We start from the raw sequence: 20,000 nt of genomic DNA on the forward strand, positions 1-20,000 counted from the left end.
AAGACTTTACATGTTTGAACAACATCTAACCCTTTTAGCTTCAGGGTCAAATGTCTATTCTCAGTCAACAGAAGCATAATCATTTCCGCAGTTCACCTCTAGGATTGCCTGCCTAGGTGTCCCTGATGTTTTGTAACTTCACTTGTTCTGTTATGTTCTTACCCGGATCCAAAGCTTCATCAGAGTCAGACAGTAAGCTTCTCATCTCTGCGCCTCTGTCACCCGTCAGGGGGATTTATCTGCTTTCAAATAGACCACTGTGTGTCACAGCTCCAAAGTCACGCAAGGGCAGCAGTCAGCCGAGCCACGGCGTAATTTCAGATTTCAGAGCACTGTGTTCACGCCAAATCATCCACTTTTTTCCTCAAACGTCTGTGTTAGTGTGGCAAGTGATCTGCAACGGGATCTGACACATCCTTTGCACTCATCTTTGGTGAGAACAATCTATGTTAATCTGCCTCCAGGGACAGTTTGAGGGAACTGGGCCCTAGTGACCTTTGCTCACACAGGGCACACAATTAGATCTGGATCCAAATTGGACTTTGCAAATGTAGTAATTTCTTTTTTTTATATGCAGTGTATTATTTTCAATTCATTAAAAAGAAGATACTTTGATGACAGTGATTTTAACCGATGTACAAATGCACATTAAACAGAAATGAATTGTAAGTTGGTCAATTGAATATAAAAACAAAAAAGCTGCTCATACAAAGGAGTGGATGGAGACTTGGGAAAATGAACTATGCACATTAATGGCTGGAGGTCCAACGTGTTGCTGAGCCTTGAGTTCTGTATTTTAGTTTGGGCAGTAGAAGGACCATGTCTGACAATTTGGAGATTTAACAGACAAACAGCCTTCAATTTAGCCCCTTATTTTGTGAAATTGAGCTCCCGTGTATTAGACATGATGCGATGCTTTGTGAGTGTCATGTCTAAGGTGACAGAGTACTATTATTGCACAAATCGGGTTCAGTTTTGGTTTCTAAAGTAAATGCAGTTGGCGCACACTTAACAACACTGAAAGATAAACTGGCATTTTAACTTTAACTGGGCATTTTCAGGGGATGTTTGTGTCTCGTGTATTAATTTAATCAAACTATTATAAAGCGTGACTTACTGGGTATGAAGGCAGAACAGGGCTTGTCCTCACAGCTTCTACTGAGCATTCATTATGTCAAATCATGCACTATTAAAGGAAGTATGGCAAATTGTTACCATTTTCTAATTTTGACTTTATTGTGTATTTATACCTGTTGTACATATACATTATAGTTTTATAACAAGTAGTTATTTGTGGAGAAAGTTGAAACATTTGTAGACAATTACATTAGATTCACTCATCCCAGACAAAGTTTATGCATAAATTACACAAAATAAACTACTTTTTAGACATATTTCAACAAAATGAAGTTGCTTTTCATATCTTTTCACTTGTCAAATAAAATGTTTTGAAATTAGATGAGTTTTTGAAGAGTTTTTCCCAGTGTTGGCTGGGTCAGTTTCAGACAGGAAGTGAAATTATAAACCTATAAAAGGAGCAATTCTTGGATAAAACTTTCATTCTTTTTCAGCAAAGATTTAAATATATAAAACTTAACTGCATTTCAGTTCAATGAGTCGTCCAACCTGTCAGAGACACTTTAACCACGGGACTTATTTCCTTTTTTTTTTTTTTTTTTTATATAGACTGTATTTTGTGCTCCTCTTGCATAGCTGACTAGACAGTGACCAGTGACTATGACCATCTGGCTTGGCGCAAGGAGGTCAGGGCAATGTGAGTGGATGCCCACAGGTCACATGACATGACTCTGTGTTGGTAAAAGTGAGCATTGGGGCAATGGCCTGGGAACGTCTGCTCATACATAATTCACTCTGCCCCATTGCTTTGTGTTATCATAGGTAATCAGAGAATAAACAATTCATCTCCCTTGTTTTCCGTGACTGGACTATGCTGTCTGTATAAGAGTCATGGTGGTTCCTGTCCTTGATGGAGCGTTACATAATGAGGAGCAATTCTCGCTGTGGATCACCTAGAAAAGGGTTAGTAATAGTAATTTTTAACACTCCAAAATGTAAATTAAATGACAACTATGCCTTATCTTTGGTCGATTTGTAAAACCCTAAAGCAGAATTTCCTGACTCCAAACCAATGTCCAGGCGTCTCGTATCATCCATCACTTTTATTTCAAACCCATTCTTCCTCCCGCTGCACCTGCAAGCACGCCGCGAGTCCATTGTGGTCGCTGCCCATTGTTCTTTCACACTCTCTTGATCACCCCTGTCATGTGGCGCTCTTTCATTTAGGGACGTGAGCGCTGCAGCTATGGGGGCCTGTGAAGTGAGCCGAGGGGCCGTCCCCGGGCAGCAGGCGGCCAGTCACAGCTGTGTAACCTCACATGACTGACCACAGAAACCCCGCAGCCTGGTGACCTGCCAACACGATGTACGGCCACATCAGCATCTTTAACATCACCAGCAATTCATATCGCCCCCAAATGTAGAGCTGCCACTCCGGGTCAGCACCAGCTTTTGACTTACAGCATGGCTATTGTCTTCTTAGCACTTTTCCAGCCTTTCCTTTACAGAAAAAATAACCACCCTCGAGCGTCAAATATCCATCTTTGGTGAGATGATAAGCCTATTTTCGCTGTATATATATATATATATATATATATATATATATATATATATATATATATATATATATATATATATATATATATATATATATATATATATATATATATATATATATATATATATATATATATACGCTGTATGTATATATATATATATATATATATATATATATATATATATATACGCTGTATATATATATATATATACGCTGTATATATATATATATATATATATATATATACGCTGTATATATATATACAGTCACATTTTAGCACTTCATAAATCAATTTATATCTGAAGAAATTGTTTATTTGACACTCTTTATTTACAGTGGGTGCCTCAGAGCTGGTATGTTATTATGGTGCATTAGAAAAGCCCAAGCAGACACTTTTGTTATGTTATTATATTTGTATTATTCTTTTGCTACGCCTTTTTTGAAACTAAAATTAATATCTGCAAATTATATGTTTTGACCATTATGATGCGTTACAAAGTAGGAAACAAAAGTAAGCCAGCACAATTAGCTCTTACGTGATCAGAACTGTTGAACCTAAAATCAATTGTACACTTTTTAGTCAATGATTCTTTGAACTTTTTAGTGCATGAGTGTGTAACCGCTGACTTTGAGTAAAGTTTGTCTTGAATATAATCTAAAAAATAACCAGAGTTATTGTTTTCTTTCAGTTCATTAAGACACAGCAGGACACAATGTAATAGACTTGCAAAGTCTTTCTCAAACAAACTTCCCCTAGCTTCCTTTTTTGAGTAGTTCTTTCTGTAAAAAACTAATTGGTGTCAAAAAGGCTTGTGTTCATTGGAAAACCACTTTGTCCAGTGTTTGACCTTTCTCATTTTGCAGCCTCACGTTTCATTGGGGCTGCTTCATATCTTTCAATGCTTAATGGCATTTTGGGAATATTATTGATCAATGCTGCTTCCTTTAGGAGAATTTCTGTACAACTTGTATGTGACTGATGCAGCATGTGAAGAAAGCAGAGCAGATAGCAGCATTCGAATGTGAGAATGTTACCCTTCCCATAGGGCAAGGGATCCAAATGTCAGCTGCAACTGGCCAAATTAGATCTGTGTTCTATTTGGAGTCCAAACGACAGCATGGGACAGGCAGGGGACTAGATGACACATGAATAAGTCATACATCATGTACTGATTCATAAACCAGGATGACCATGGTCAGTATTTACAACATGCTAATGATAAATGATCAGTATGTCACAATCCCTAAAATGATTGTAGAACCCAATGGTGAGCTTTGAAAAGTTCCCACTAAAGTCTTCAGTCACCGTGACAATATTGAAATGATCTCATGTGGCTTCTGTATTGGATCAGATGTGCCCACGCTGTGTAATGCAAGATCACTCAATCAAAACACAGCAGCATCGATCAACCCGCTCTACTAAAAGACTGTTTGATTAGACTAATGTCAGTAATGTCTTACCAGTCACCATATGGCTATGACGCAGTGTTCAGCCTTTTGATTTCCAACACTGACTCATAGTAGTCATTTTAGTAACATTGTTTTTGACAGTTTTTATAAGCTGGTTCACAGAACACATAGAAACCAACGCAAATATAATGTATGCAAATAACAATCTGAGTCTGAGTGGCCGTCTGCCCGGCTGTGGTGAAAGGACAAAGCTGTCCTGATGTATAATCATTTGGCCCATTGTTCTTCATGGAGATTAGAAATAGAGCCAAGCATTTGGTACTGCACCTGCCGTCCATCTGGTGTAATAAATGTGCCGACTTATCTTTACAACTTTGGTGACTTTACGGAAACAAAGCAACCTTCGAGGATTATTATGGGGTGTTTTGGTAGCTCTTTTATTGAATAATAATAAAGACTAATCTATTACATAATGCTGGAGAATAATTGTTGAATTTCCCCATTGTGTTTTATGTTTTTAAATTAAACATAAAGGTCTAACTATCTTTCTCAGTGGCCAAATACAAACAACTTTATGTGTCAACTGAAAATAATCTGAATGTTCAACCCTTTAACAACATCAAGACTGTGACAATAATGTACATAGACAATAACAATGCTTCTTATGTCAGTGCAAAATGATTCATTTCCCTTGGGTCTTGCATCACAGCCTTTTGCAGTGCTAAATAATGACAAGTTGGTATCAGTACAAATATCTAACAGATGTGGGTGATATCATTATCTCCTAGGCAGGCCTAATTAGCTTGTTGGCAAATGTAAATATGTGCGGTAATCACGGCGGAGGTGAGATTTGAGAGGGTCAGAGGGAAGATAACATTTGTTCATGAACAAATAACAGAGATAATCACCCTTTTGCGTCTGTGTTTTAATAAGACACCATAGATAAGCTGGGGTGTAGATACAGTATATAAAGTTCACTTTATATACTATATATACATCATATATATGTATATATATATATGATATATATATATATATATATATATATATATATATATATATGTATATCATATATGTATATCATATATATGTATATGTATATAAATATATATATATATATATATATATATATATATATATATATATATATATATATATTTATATACATCAACACCATCACAGAGTGCATCACGGACTACATCAACTTCTGTTTTGAGAACATTGTTCCCTCCCGGACGGTGCGGTGTTTTCCAAACAACAAGCCATGGATTAACCGTGAACTGAAGGCTCTGCTGAAGGAGAAGAAGAGAGCCTTCAGGTCAGGGAACAAGGAGGAGCTGAGGACTGTGCAGAAGGAGCTGAGGAGGAAGATCAGGCAGGCTGAGGCCGGCTACAAGAGGAGGATGGAGGAGCAGCTGCAGCAAAAGAACATTCAGGGAGTTGGAGGAGCCTGAAAACCATCTTGGGCTTCAAAATCCCCCCTGCCCAGACAGAGGGGGATCTACAGTGGGTGATTGATTTAAATGCTCACTTCTTGAGGTTTGATCAGTCACCCGCCCCTCCCCCTGCACAGCTGCATGCTCCCTCTTCCACAGCTGGACAATGCCCTGCATCTGTTCCTCTTCGCTTATCTGTCCCGGACCATCAGCTCCCCACTTCGCCTGGACTCACCCATCCCCCCAGCACACGGTCCCCCTGCCAACCACTGACTGTCACAGCAGCACAGGTGAGGAGTGAGCTGAAGAGGATTAAAGTGAGGAAGGCAGCAGGACCTGATGGCATCAGCCCCAGGCTCCTTAAGTCCTGCGCAGATGAACTGTGTGGAGTTATGGAGCATGTCTTCAACATGAGCCTGAAGCTGAGGGTGGTACCACAGGTCTGGAAGACCTCCTGTCTGGTACCTGTGCCTAAGACACCGCGCCCCAAAGACCTCAACAGCTTCAGGCCAGTGGCTCTCACGTCCCACCTGATGAAGACACTGGAGCGGCTAATCCTGGACCACCTCCGCTCCACCGTGAGCTCAGCCATGGACCCGCTGCAGTTTGCATATCGGTCTGGCATCGGAGTGGAGGACGCCGTCATCTCCCTGCTGCACCGCTCTCTCTCTCACCTGGAAAAGCCTGGCAGCTCTGTGAGGATTCTGTTCTTCGATCTTTCCAGCGCCTTCAACACCATCCAGCCGCTGCTCCTGAGGGACAAGCTGGAGACGGCTGGTGTGGAGTATGACCTGGCAGAGTGGATCCTGGACTACCTCACAGACCGACCCCAGTTTGTGAGAGCCCGGAACTGTGTGTCTGACACTCGGACCTGCAGTGTGGGGGCGCCCCAGGGCACTGTCCTTGCGCCCTTTCTCTTCACCCTTTACACTGCAGACTTCAGACATGACACGGACAGCTGTGTCCTGCAGAAGTTCTCTGACGACTCTGCCATCATCGGACTCATCACGGACGACGATGACGCGGAGTACAGAGGACTGGAGCAGGACTTTGTGGACTGGTGTCAGCGGAACCACCTCCTCATCAACGCGGGGAAGACCAAGGAGATGGTGGTGGATTTCCGCAGATGCCACCCCACTGCCCCCTCACCAGTGAACATCCAGGGACGGGACATTGAGAGAGTGGACTCATACAAGTACCTGGGTGTTCATCTGAACCACAAACTGGACTGGACTCATAACACAGACGCACTGTACAGGAAGAGCCAGAGTCGGCTCTACCTCCTGAGGAGACTCAGGTCTTTTGGAGTGACAGGGCCACTCCTGAAGACCTTCTACGACTCTGTGGTGGCATCAGCCCTCCTGTACGGTGTGGCCTGCTGGAGCAGCAGCATCACAGAGAGGGAGAGGAAGAGGCTGGACAGAGTCATCAAGAAGTCCAGCTCCGTCCTGGGCTGTGCTCTGGACTCGGTGCAGGAGGTGGGGGACAGGAGGGTCCTGGCTAGATTCACATCTATGCTGGACCATGAGTGTCACCCCCTGCAGGACACTCTGTCCGCTCTGGAGAGCAGCTTCAGTGAGAGACTGATCCACCCTCGATGTGTGAAGGAAAGGTTCCGTAGGTCTTTCCTTCCTGCTGCTGTCAGACTTTATAACAAAAACTGTTAGTACTGAACACTCGCAATACTGACCTAACCTAATACTGATGTGCAATTCTGTCATATGTGCAATTGCTGTTGGAATTCATGTGCAATTCATGTGCAATTACTGTGAAATTCATGTGCAATCTATGTGCTGTCGTGACACATATTCATGTGCAATTACTGTCGGGATCACATGCAATGGTATTTATTTATTTATTTGTCTATGGGAGTTTTTATTTATTTATAGGAGATCTTCTACTGAAAGTGTTTTTCAGACTTCCTATAAGTGATCTGTTCTTCTGTGTCTACCTCTGTATCTACCTGCCTTGCACCAATGAAATTTCCCCATGTGGGACAATAAAGGAATATCTTAACAAAATAACTTAGATATTCAAGCAAATTTATAAGGTTTTGTCATATATTTATTATTTTCTGTTCATGAGAGATATATAAACTGTTTAGAATTGTATTTAATGACTCCGACCTCAGGATTTTCAGATTTTGTAGCACACTTTATAGAAACCTTAACATATTTTCGTAGCCTTGAATGTATGTGCTTCTGATCAGTAAACTCACTGACAGTCAGCTGTGGCTCAATATTTACCTTCTAATTTCGAATTCACATCTAATGCACACCTTCCTACGGCTTCAGCAAATCTCCATGTGTTTTCATACTAAGCCTGTGACTGTGTAATCACACATGATTTACACAGCGGGGATGATGCGTCTGCCAGAGTCATGTGAAAAAGAGTGCATTGGGATTTGGACTATATAGATCCATATGTCCACTCAGCCGTATAGACTGATTATTTCTTTTACTGCTGCCGCTGAATTGTAGTAGATCTGACATTTCACCCATATTATTACTGCTCGTTTAATCATTTTACCAATCACACTACTTATGTGAAAGTCCCAAGTGCATTTAATCTATTATTGATGTGGGTTTTAATAGCTGGGGCCTATAATACATATGGTACGTCTCTGAATCTATTGTTTTTCTCTGCTTATGGAGCAGCGTTGAGCTCCTGAGGAGGTTTTAAGCACATACTTCTTCTTCTTCTTCTTCTTCTTCGAACTCGCTAGGTTTCCTCTTACAAGAATACAGTCACCAAAAAAGAAAAAAAAAGTTCTTGAATCGTCCAATCATAGCGCTTTAAGGCATCCCTTCCTGTTGCCATGGTAACTACCTGTTAATATTCCGACAGAGTTTCCTCGCTGACAAGGGGGAGAGCCACTACTTTTGCTGCTGTATACAGGAAATCAATTGGAGAACGAGCAGGCGATCCGCAGTCAGAGGGGCAACGATCGTCTCTACAAATGAAATGCCGGGTGCACAACTGTGACCCCATTGACCTTGACCAATAAGAAAAGGATGGAAATGACAAAGAGGATTTTTCATACAAAGAAATCGTGCCTGACCCCCGAAAACTAATCGTGGATGTGCTTTGTACGCCTCACAGCCAGTGGAGTGTCCAAATATTAGGCAGAGTGAAAATCCCCAAATGAGCTGAAGGAATATGCCGTTAATCTTAATCCTGTCGAAAGCAGACCTGCGGATCCTTTTTTCATCCTAAAAATGACTTATTACGTTAACTTTGCGAAGGCACAGTACACAGCGTCTACTACAAAAGTAATATTAAGCAAACAATTATTCAAATAGCAGATGGCAAGTGACAGATGGTAGGCTTATGTTATCAAAGTTACTGCTTTCAAAGTACACAGGAATGAAATACATTCAGCAGAACATGGGCACAAACTTGAGAAGTACAAAAAAAACGTCTTTCTCTGCAAATGCAAGGATCAAATAAGCATCATTATATAGTGTAGAAAAAGCTTCAGTTGTAGTAATCTGGACTCAGTTTAGAAAAAATAGACGTTTCGACTCTCATCCAAGAGTCATTGTCAATAAGCGAATTTAGGGATTTCACCGACATTATATTATATCGTGTTCATGATAGACCACAATGATAGACCATGTTTTTAAGACAAAGTAAGACCTGCTCACTGAGACAGGTCAAGTTTAAAAACAACCAATTTTGTCTTAAAATTGATCAAACAAAAGTATGAAAGGAAGACATGATGAATCTCAATACCTTCTTAGGACATGAACTCTTGCATGGCTTGCTTTATTCGTTTCTCTTTGCTGTTGTTGTTGTTGTTGTTGTTGTTGTTGTTGTTGTTGTTGTTGTTGTTGTTGTTGTTGTTGTTGTTGCTGTTGTTGCTGTTGTTGCTGTTGTTGCTGTTGTTTTTGTTTTATGGCGGTTGGCATCCAAGTGTTGCATTACCGCCAGACTTCTCTTTGTTATTTGGGCTGATTGGGACCTCATGAGATGACTTAAAACCTTCTGAAACCCCTAAGTGGCAGTATAAAGACCTCAAATGTGGACACCAGAACTTTGTAGAGAATGTCTATAGTGGTCTAGACAACCCAAAATGTGTTGTACACATATGTGGACGCCAGATCCTAGGAGGTTAATGTATGTAGGAGGTTAATGTATTTGTTTCCTAATTCAAAGACAAAGTACATCCTTAGTGTTCCAAAATATAGACAAAGATACACCTCATTGATCCTCTCAACCTTTAAACTCCACTGAACCTGCATGTCTAAGGTTGGAGTTTAACATGTTCACCATATAATTCAGATTCAGGCAACGATTCCATGTAAGGCCTGATAAAGCGCTTAATCATTTATTGCACGTGTCAGAGGAGAGAAACCCCCCAAAGTAGCAGGTGCGATAGCTTTTTGCCACACAAGCTAATCATGCAGAAATTGGTTGACATTGTTTGAATGAATGTGACCTTTCCTGTTGGACATGTGTGTCGACGTCACCCCTGCAACCTCCACCGCTGCATTTACTGTGTTTTACAAACTCAGCAGGATCCAGTCAGCTTTCCTCTCACCTTTGATGTTCATTACACTAACAGCCCAGGATCAAATATTCTTAGTCAGTTTTTTAAGCCAACTGTTGGAGAGAGATAACATGGAGAGGGAGAGTGGGCGGTGCAGGGAAAGAGAGACTTGTTTATACGGCTCGATCTGACAGAATGAATTATTCAGCAAAGGCCTCCCCGCGCCCTGCCATCCATCTGAGAGGACAGTTTGGAGAGCAGGGGGCAGTGGAGAAAAAGGCCAGTAGATGGACAAGAACTCATTGATTTTCATAATAACGCTGTGGATTACCAATGTGATTTATTTTGTAAAATGCTGAAAACTATTTTATTTCAAGGTGCAAGGTAACTTCTCTGGTGGAGGGGCTGTTACCTGCTTTTATGATCACTTTATTTGGAGTGTTCCAGAGTGTGGCATTTAGAACTTCTGTCTCTTAGTCGTTTAGTCGATTAATCGGTCAGTGGATTTTCGATTATTTCACTTACTTTTTTACTGGTTTATAAAGATTTCAGTGAAACCAGGACACTCATCATCCCTGTTTACATGCGGAATCGGAATACTCCGGATATTATTGAGTGGTATATGAAAAGTATGGCACAGATCTGGAAAGGAGCTAACCGTTCTAGCTTGTGACTTCTTAACACTTTTCAAACAGCCAAAGGATACGGTCTCAGCTCAGTCTGAGAACATCGTCACATAAATGAGTTTGCTCTGAAATGCTGGCCGTGATGATAATATTATACAAATGGTAGAAAGATTCGACTCCTGCCAAATATGTTTCTTTAGTTTGCACATGCTCAGTAGCAGCACTGGTGAGGAGGATACTGCGTTTACATGCCAGTATTATGAATTATCGGAATATTCAGTGGTTTCTCATTAGCAGGATACTGTGTTTACATGGACGCACACAAAACCAGGGGATTTTAAAAACCTGCTCATAACCGGGTTATTCATGCACATGTGAACACAAGCACTGCCTTTACAATGATTACTTCAATCTTTATTTTTCGGGAAAAGTGATACAGTATTTCATATTTCATTTTTTAATTGAAAAAAAACACAAACTCATGTTCTTATTTGCTGCTTCTATACAAAGTGGACCTCCTGAAAGACTGTGGGAACCAGAACCTGACCAGGGAGTTCTGGATTCCTTGGACACTGTGGGAAAGGGACATTTCTGAACACTTGGTCACAGCGTTATATTGTTAGAGTGACTACGAGAGATACTGCTCCATGTCCATTTTGAAGGTCTTTATGAAGGTCTTTTGTACAAAACGGCTCATGTTGTAATTACAGTTTGCTGAGTGGAATTTGCATTTGTTGCTCGACTTTCTCCTGTAGCATTTACACATCTGTCACTTTATGTCCTGAAAAATCACTGTCACGATATACTCTTTCGGATTAGCCTGCCTCTTGTTCACTGAGAGACGCATTTAGTAATTACTCCATTGTTTCATACAAGCTGGTTCTGGAAATGCCTGTTTTGATGTGTTAGATACCCCTCTGGTTTTTTGTCAGTGTTAATGTCGTTCCTCCGGCTGGGAACACTGCCAAATGAAGAACAATTAACAAAGTATTGGAATGGCTTTGTGTTAAAGAGACTGCACCTTTTTACGACTCGAACGCGTTGATGAGAAGTTAATGCTGATGTTCTCTGGTACCTTTATGGTCATAAGAGCTGCAGCATTAGCCGTTTAAAGGCAACTGGTTATTTTAGTTTGATCATTTATATTAAATTGACCTTTAGTGAGGGGGGTTTACTCTGGTGTCTTTTATTTCAGATGAAGTGAGCAGTTTATTGTTCAAATGTAATGATTCAAAGCATTACATTTACATAATCTTAGTATAAAGCTCTCCTCAGGGCGTTTAACCACACAGTATTGTTGTATATCTGTGTTTGCTCTCCAGTCTTGTTCATGATGGTTGTGTGTGGTCCACAGGAGTGCTGTGTCTACCCGAGAGTCTAAACCTGCACCGGGACCAGCAGCGGTCCGGGCGTGGCAGTGAGAGCCATACATACACCCAGGCAGAACTACGCAGCCTGGAACAGTCTCTGCTGGCAACGCGAGTGGGCAGCATCGGCGAGCTCAGTAAGTGCCCATTTATACTATAAAACTCATCTGTCGTCTGGAGGGTTGAGTGAAAGTTTCTCCCTAAAATGTTTCTGTACTGTAGTTATTGTCAAAATGAACAATTACTGTGAAGGGATCCGCTTTCGTTCCCCGAGGGTTGTCATGGTGCTCTCTCTTTATTCGCCTGCTCTGGCCACTGTGGCTGGAGACAGCGACGTTACAGGTGGTCTATTAGCCACTGTCAAACGCCAACCCTCAATCATCAAAGTGAGCGGGAGGTAAAAATATTTCTTTTCTCCTGTCACATTTCGAATCGTTTTCTTGTCAAACATGAGCAGCAGAGATCTTGCTGAGCATTGTTGTTTGTAAGTTACTTTTAAAAGTTATATCATGAATTAAGAAATGTCAAGTATTGTGTTTTTCTTTGCATTTTCTCCCAGTGGTCGCTTCTGAATACACAAAACACCACAACATTTATTAAATTATCAGCATAGGTATGAGATGTATGAGTTGGTGGATTAATTAAATACTTTATTACAGGTTGAAATGAAACATCCATGAAAATAAAAGCTGGCTAATATGACTAATGTAATAGAGGAGACATGACCTTCCCATCGAGTGTGCAAATCTCCTGTTGCTGCTAAATAGAAGAGTCCATAACATAAAAGGTGTTTAATTGGTGCTCTATAGCTTCCACTGCACCACTTTGCCTCAGCGTGCTCCCTTAACTCCACTTTGCTCTTATGTACTGTGTATTTCAGGCAAATAATCACAGACATTTACAGTGCAGTCGTTTTACAGGTCTTTCTCCTGCACTTACTATAACAAAATCTGATTGTTAAGTGTAAAATTGTTGTACAAAGATACCGGCAAATCAAGTCTTTCGATCATTTCTTTTCTGGGCAATGCATAGTGTGTGTGCAGAGTTATGTTTAAGAGATGTTCGAACTCTATGCAGCAAATGGATTTGTGGACTAAAGGCAGTGCTTTGAATGATGCGTATCGAGCAACATGAAGTTTACTCTGCCATCAGTTTAGGTCCTGCCACAAGCATCATTTATAAAGAGAGCATTCATCTGGTTTTCTGTTTTGAAAAGAAACTCAGTGATGGTGCACAAATCACTTCATCATTCATGTTTAATTGTCCTTGTACTTTTAGAGATTAGAATGATTTTATATTTTTATGGTTAAACTTCTAATTGTATTTCATTAAGAACCCAGATTAGTTACTTTGCTTTGCCAGAGTCTTGTGAGTTGCCCAAAAAGTATCCCGGTGCCAGACTTAATGATGCCATGAGCTGCTAAATGATTTATAATTAGATTGTACCATCACCTAATGCTGTGTAAAGGTGAGATCTTTTGTCAATATCGATGTTTTTTTTATCCAAACATTTCAAGATATGGGGTAAAGAGCAATTCAAGGCTAGATCACAAAAACATCTGAGAAAAAATCTGATCACTTCAAAGTAAAGTGAGCATACGGGGCAATTTCACAGCCGACTTGTTCTGTAATTAATGAATAATAAAGGAGCCCATTTAAGCAACGTTCATCGAATTCACACAGTTTATTTTAGAGGAAATATACCGTTTGGGAATTTGAGAAATCGGCTTGTATAATTTGGCTTTGGCCGTGGTCTATAAAGAACCTCCTTTTTCCTCTAGGCTGCACATTGTGGGACGTACAGCCGATATAGGTTGAAGTCTGACACATTGTGAGCAGGTGTGACAGAGACAGGCCATTCGTCTGTGCAGCCCTGAGGGTCACAGACCATCCACTTGTTAAATATGTGTGTAAAGTAATACAGCAATGGGGCCCTCTTTCCCCAGTTCACACAGTTCCTCCACCCCAGGCCCCATGGAACCATGAAAAAGAAACCAGAGCTTATTTTTCCACCTATGTGAAAATATGCATTTTTGTGTTGCTTTTGAATCTTGATTGCACAACTTGAATAGTACGTTAAAATGGCTGAAAAGTGCTTTTTCTGAGTGCTTTTGGTAAATAGAGGAAGGACAGTGAATGTCATACAGCAGCAATGGGAGGTTATTTCCACTGCAGCACTTACAGTAGTCTGTGTCCTGGTGCTGCACAAACTACTGAAAGACAGTGATTTACCAAGATGACCAATGTCTAATTTGATTTACTGAGAAGAATTCCTTTTCTGCTCTGTTTTGGTGATCTAAAAGATTTTGTTAGATTTGATGTTTTTTTGTGATATGTAAATGGGACTTTAAATGATACGGTTCATGCAGACAAGTTGGACTTTTTAACCCTGTAGTTCTATTTTGCACACAAAATAATCACATTTGTTCCTCCAAAGTCTGAACTCTGATTGGCTCATGCCGATGACCAAAACACCGAGCCAATTATGTTCACCTTCAAACGAGATCTGTGTTTGTGCGCAAATAACATTCAGTTCAAGTGAAATACAAGACAGAAGTGTGAAATGATCTTTACAAATACACATGAATCTAAGCTTACTGAATATGGGCTCCTAATGACAGACACTGTTGAGTTGTGCCTCACGGCCTCTCCCCATCCTCTAATCTGCCACACTGACATGGTAAATGGGAGATAATGGTCTCACACACTGGACAGAGCAGATCCACAGCCAGGTGTTACGTTTCATCCCCAGAACAGCTACAGATCCTCATTTTTCATCATATTAGAACTAAAATACTTTTCCTACTTTGCCATGCATCATTTTTCACCCTGCGATGGCGTCCTAATCTCATCCAGGCTGACCCACTTCTCAGCCGGCTCAACTCTTCATGAGGAATGATTCAGTCAGAGTCGTTTTAAGAGCACCCTCACATTATCTGTCGACAAGATGAAGATAGTTATTTAACTTAGGCCTTTTTTTTTTTTAAAACACCTAAAAAAATGAGCCCCATTTCAAACTGAAGCTGTTCTTGAACCTCTGGAGCACAAACAATTGGCTGGAGTCTTTGTGAATGTTGGGTTCATTGCAGCGTTTCGCTCAGCTTGTGCACTCTCTCCCGTGCCATCTGACTGTGACATCTTTGCAGAATACTCAGTCTTGGTACACCAGGTATATAATGCAGGACAGGAGACTCGTGTGTCGTTTTTATCGGTAGCCGCACTGTTCACTGCTCCGGTCCCGGGAGTGAAGTGAACAGGAGGTTCCGCCTTTATTAATTGAACAGAGCGTATCCCCACGCCGAACAATATAGTGCTTACATGTAGTGGAACACATCGCTCTCTAACAGTGAAGCTGAGACTCTTTCTTTTGGATTCTGATGTCTGTTTTACTCTAATCATGAGTAGAAACAAGCTCCCGCCTAAATCTCGCCTAGGTTTTCTTTGTTAAAGGTTGAATGGACGATTTTTTTGGCCCAAATCTGAGTCTTATTTCCTCGTGGCGTGCACTGCCGATTAGTCCTGCCACGTATCAATCATAAAACGCACCTACTGCTCACATGCAGCCGCGTCGGCTCGTCCCATGAGAGCAGCACGTTTCCGCGTGTCTAAGCGCATTGATCTACCATAATATAGTTCTCTCAGTGTACCGGACAAAATGAAGACGGAGAAAGACAGTTCGAGCTGACGCAGAAGAAGACGGAAATCTACAGGAGACGAGAGATGCGATGCGATCCGTCACGCTAATAAACAAACGCACGTGTGTGTTGTATCAGTCCGCACGGGGAAGTCATGCGCACTTCTGCCATCGTCCATTACGCCTTTAAATAATATTTAAAGGCGTAATGGACGATTTTTCCAGACACCAACTTTACTCATTCATATATTATATGAATGAGTAAAGTTAGTGTCTGGATGTATGGTCTGATTTAAAAGCTGAAGGTAAATTCATTAAAATTATTTTTACGGGCTTGAAATAAAGCAAAAATTACCAGGTGGTATATAAAAGTCCTATTAATTTGAGGGTTACAGCTTAATTTCTAAGTACAGCACATCAAGCAGCTTGAGAGTCTTATTTTATAAGATGGTGGACAAAATGGAATAAATAAAGAAAAAGTCCAAAGTCCCACGCGTAAAGGGTCAAACCACACTTTAACATAAACAAGGTTAGAAAAGTTGAATTGAATAAATGCAGTTTTGTGTGGTTGTGATTAGGGAGCAGAACAGTTTATGAGCCTTGTTATGGTGATCTCCTGCTGCTCAGAGCTCTGTGCATCAAAATGAGACGCTCGCAGTTCAGTAGTATCGGCTCTTGGTATTGCCACCACATTGACATTATTGACACCTTGTATCGAGCCGATACATCGATAGGACTTTATAAAACAAATGCATGACCTCAAGCTCTATCTTGCTGTGTCCACAGCGCCGATCTCTGGAGAAGACGTTCTTGTTTTACTTCATTCGTTCTGCCACTAGATTGGCAGTGGATGACCCGCAGCCCCAAAAACATGTCATATTTAACAAAGGCACAAGGAAAGGAAGCGATGTACATTTGTACATTGCAAATAGATAGTCCTTTCCAAAGAGAAAGGAGTATCATGCATCGTGAGAGAGAGGAAAGTTTCCTCTGCCAGGCTCGCTCTCCTCGAATAGGCTCAAAGTAAAACCCACACAGTTTAATATTGGTCGTTTATCCTGGGGAAACATAACTAATGCTTAACTAAAGCTGAGAGAGAGGGAGAGAGAGAGACAAAGAGACTGACTCTGTCTTATGTGCTGTGGAGGAAGTGGACTTTGATCTCATACGACCCTTTAAAAATCTCAGGTCTTGAACAATGGGCTTTTCCATCCAGTTTATTAAAACATGTTGACGATGCTAACCACTACAAGTAACAATCTGTCACTAATCAATTAGCTAATCAGGTCAACTTTGAGTCACAGCATCTCATTATCAAGCGAGACAAATCAGGCATGATATTCACTAGTGACTTAGAATGTAAGTGTCATGTGGAATAACTGAGTGAAATGGCTCCTAGGGAGATCTGTGTTGTGATGAATTAAAACAAAGTTTAATGAACAATTAAATGTAGCTGTAACCATGCAATTTTGACTTGGATTTTCATCAATTGAACCTTTTTGTATGTTTATTTAAAGACATAATAATTAATACATGTACAATGTACGTGTATTGTACATGTACTAAATTAACATAAAATGACTGTATTCTTATATATTCTTATTTTTATTTTAAGCCATCTTTAAAAAGACAATAGACATAATAGAGCTGCTTTTATAGAAAGAGCTGAGGAAGTTTCAAGCAGCGATAAAAGGTAAAGTCACACGCCACAAACCGTTTTCACCGCCTCTTGTCATCAGAGAGGTTTCTAGAAGTAAAGACTTAGATCAAAGTACTAGAATGTACTAGAATGTACTAAATGTATTTGAATATACCAGAAGAGTTACACAGTGTACCTCTAAAACCTTTGTTCTTTTCTTCTTTGCATTGTTCCTTATTCCTTCCAGTGAGTCTTGACCTTTTTGTTCAAATTTCATGACAAAGCTTTACATTTTCTTGCGGATGTTGATTGTAACGTAAGACCAACACTTTCCTACATATTATTACTTTGACCACACCTTAAAACATCATCTCAAAAACAAGGGAGCGTCTGACAAAAGGCTGTCACTTATGATTATTCAAATAAACTTATTTGACTGGTCAAACTATTGTTTCTATTGTACATTGAGACTTTTCAAATATATTTTTTTCTTTAAAATATGGTGACTAAAGCTTTCTAGATAGAGAATATTTATGAATAAAGTGAATTATTGATGAGAATCTGAAACTGGTTATTCTTTTTTGATATTATAATTCAGTAATACCACCTTATTTGTTATAAATATCTTTTCATACGTATTTTATTGACTGATTAATCCAGATTATGATTTTGATTTATAGTTGACTAATCACAATTAGTCAATTAATCATTATAGCTCTTTCTGACAGCATAATAAATCATACGTTGAATGTAAGTGTCACTGCAGATATTTAGTCATGAGCTCTTTTAAATTGGCTGAACATTTACAAGTCTCCTTCTGCCGCTTGGAGCAGCCAGAGAGAGCTGAACATTACCCAATTTGAGTATTTCCCTTTCAATGCGTTGTTAAATAATAATGTTTTAGATTTGACTTGTTCTGAAAGTGCTCTTCTAGCTGACGACGAGACACTCTGTCAATATTTGACCGAGTGTTTCTACAAAAAAGACCCAAAAAGTTAACAATCACGAAAAGCCAGACACTTCTTCTTCTTCTATAAATATGACATTACGAATGCTTCAGAGACCAAACCGACAGGACCTACGATATTACACTGAATTAACCAGTGCAGCAAATTCAAAACCAAATCTCCAAAATCACTGGAACGGACCAATTCCAGACTGGTACGACTAAAAAAGCCGGGTTTGTATGTTGCAAAACTGTTAATATAGGATGTTTCTCTGTAACCCACGCTCTCTCCCATCTTTTTTGTGCTTTTGCAGTTTTACATTAGCTGTTTACCTGGAGCTTTATGAATCATCTGAGCTTATCATATAATACTGGACCATTTCCTTCTGTGTTTTTCTTTCCCCGGTCTGTTATGTGGCACTACCGTTCTGGATATACTTAAGAAAAATGTCTTTTTAATTATTTTGTGGGGGGTTGAAATCAAATCCAAGGTATAGCTACATGTTTAATACTTGAAGACTGCCAAAAAGGAGGCTGGTCAAAAAGTTCTCCTTGCATCAGGAGAGATATTGAACATCTGAAGGACACATTTCAAAGCCGTGACATTTATCATATCACTGCTGTATCATCATTCTCTCATTGGGAATTGGGAACAAATGTGTCTACTAACGAGTGCTTCCATGAGCTGGTGAGAGGAAGGCACCGTCCCCCAAATGATTCATCCAGACTTGATGAAGGACAAGCAGTCGGTGACTTCATTACAGCAATTCAGAGACAAAACCAAAGTCAAAAGAATAATTGATGACAAAACAAAATTGGAACTTCATTTCTCCCAGGGACATCCACGTCTGCAGTTAGGAGAAAGCTCACAAACTTTGTTAACAAGCTTTTACAAAAGCTGATATTTCTGGGTGTTTATGGATGTTCTGTTTTCTGCCCAGCAAGCATGAGAGCCCTGGGGAGTGCTGTCAGTCGTGTTGTACTGGCTGCTTTATTAGGTTTTATGGTTGTGGCCGATGTGCTGTCCCTCTGCTGGGAATTTGATCTGAATAACACAGCCGTCTGTGTTCTTTGTTTATCTCTGTTAATGATTCATCCGATGCTTAAGCTATAAACTATATGAACTATATGTACCGTTTTTTCAATTTCAGACACTTTTCAATTTCAATTTACTTTTGTAAAGCCCAAAATCACAGCAGCAGTCGCCTCGATGGGTGACAATGAAATATTAGAGCGAAACAGAAGCAGATTAAACAATGTTTACAGGAATTTAGCAAATGGATAACTGTCCCAGCATCCTCAGACCCTTAGAGCCTTAGAGCCTTAGACCCTTAGACCCTTAGACCCTTAGACCCTTAGACCTTTAGACCCTTAGACCCTTAGACTATTAGACCTTTAGACCCTTAGACCTTTAGACCCTTAGACCCTCAGACCCTTAGACCCTTAGACCCTCAGACCCTTAGACCCTTAGACCCTTAGACCTTTAGACCTTTAGACCCTTAGACCCTTAGACCCTTAGACCCTTAGACCCTCAGACCCTTAGACCCTTAGACCCTCAGACCCTTAGACCCTTAGACCCTTAGACCCTTAGACCTTTAGACCCTTAGACCCTTAGACCCTTAGACCCTCAGACCCTTAGACCTTTAGACCTTTAGACCTTTAGACCCTTAGACCCTTAGACCCTTAGAGCCTCAGAGCCTCAGACCCTTAGACCTTTAGACCTTTAGACCCTTAGACCCTGCCTGTGGGAAGAAGTAGAAACCTCAAAGAGAGATCCCACTCCCACGGACGGACAGGCTGACACGCTTCAATTTG

The 20,000-nt window shown here is 40.4% G+C and overlaps 1 protein-coding gene across 2 annotated transcripts in view; it reads left to right on the forward strand.

The window, feature by feature from the left end:
* Positions 1-20,000, forward strand: part of btbd11a (BTB (POZ) domain containing 11a) — a 92,075-nt gene that overhangs the window by 56,024 nt on the left and 16,051 nt on the right. For both annotated transcript variants that reach the window (XM_072453683.1, XM_072453684.1), the window contains exon 2: positions 11,954-12,103. In XM_072453683.1, coding sequence (XP_072309784.1) covers positions 11,954-12,103 — 150 coding nt within the window. The remainder of the gene's footprint in view (positions 1-11,953; positions 12,104-20,000) is intronic.

The sequence above is a fragment of the Eucyclogobius newberryi genome, unplaced genomic scaffold (assembly GCF_026437365.1).
Source record: "Eucyclogobius newberryi isolate DKJ021-1_F unplaced genomic scaffold, fEucNew1.0.hap1 SCAF_2, whole genome shotgun sequence".
In the NCBI taxonomy this organism is placed as follows: Eukaryota; Metazoa; Chordata; class Actinopteri; order Gobiiformes; family Gobiidae; genus Eucyclogobius; species Eucyclogobius newberryi.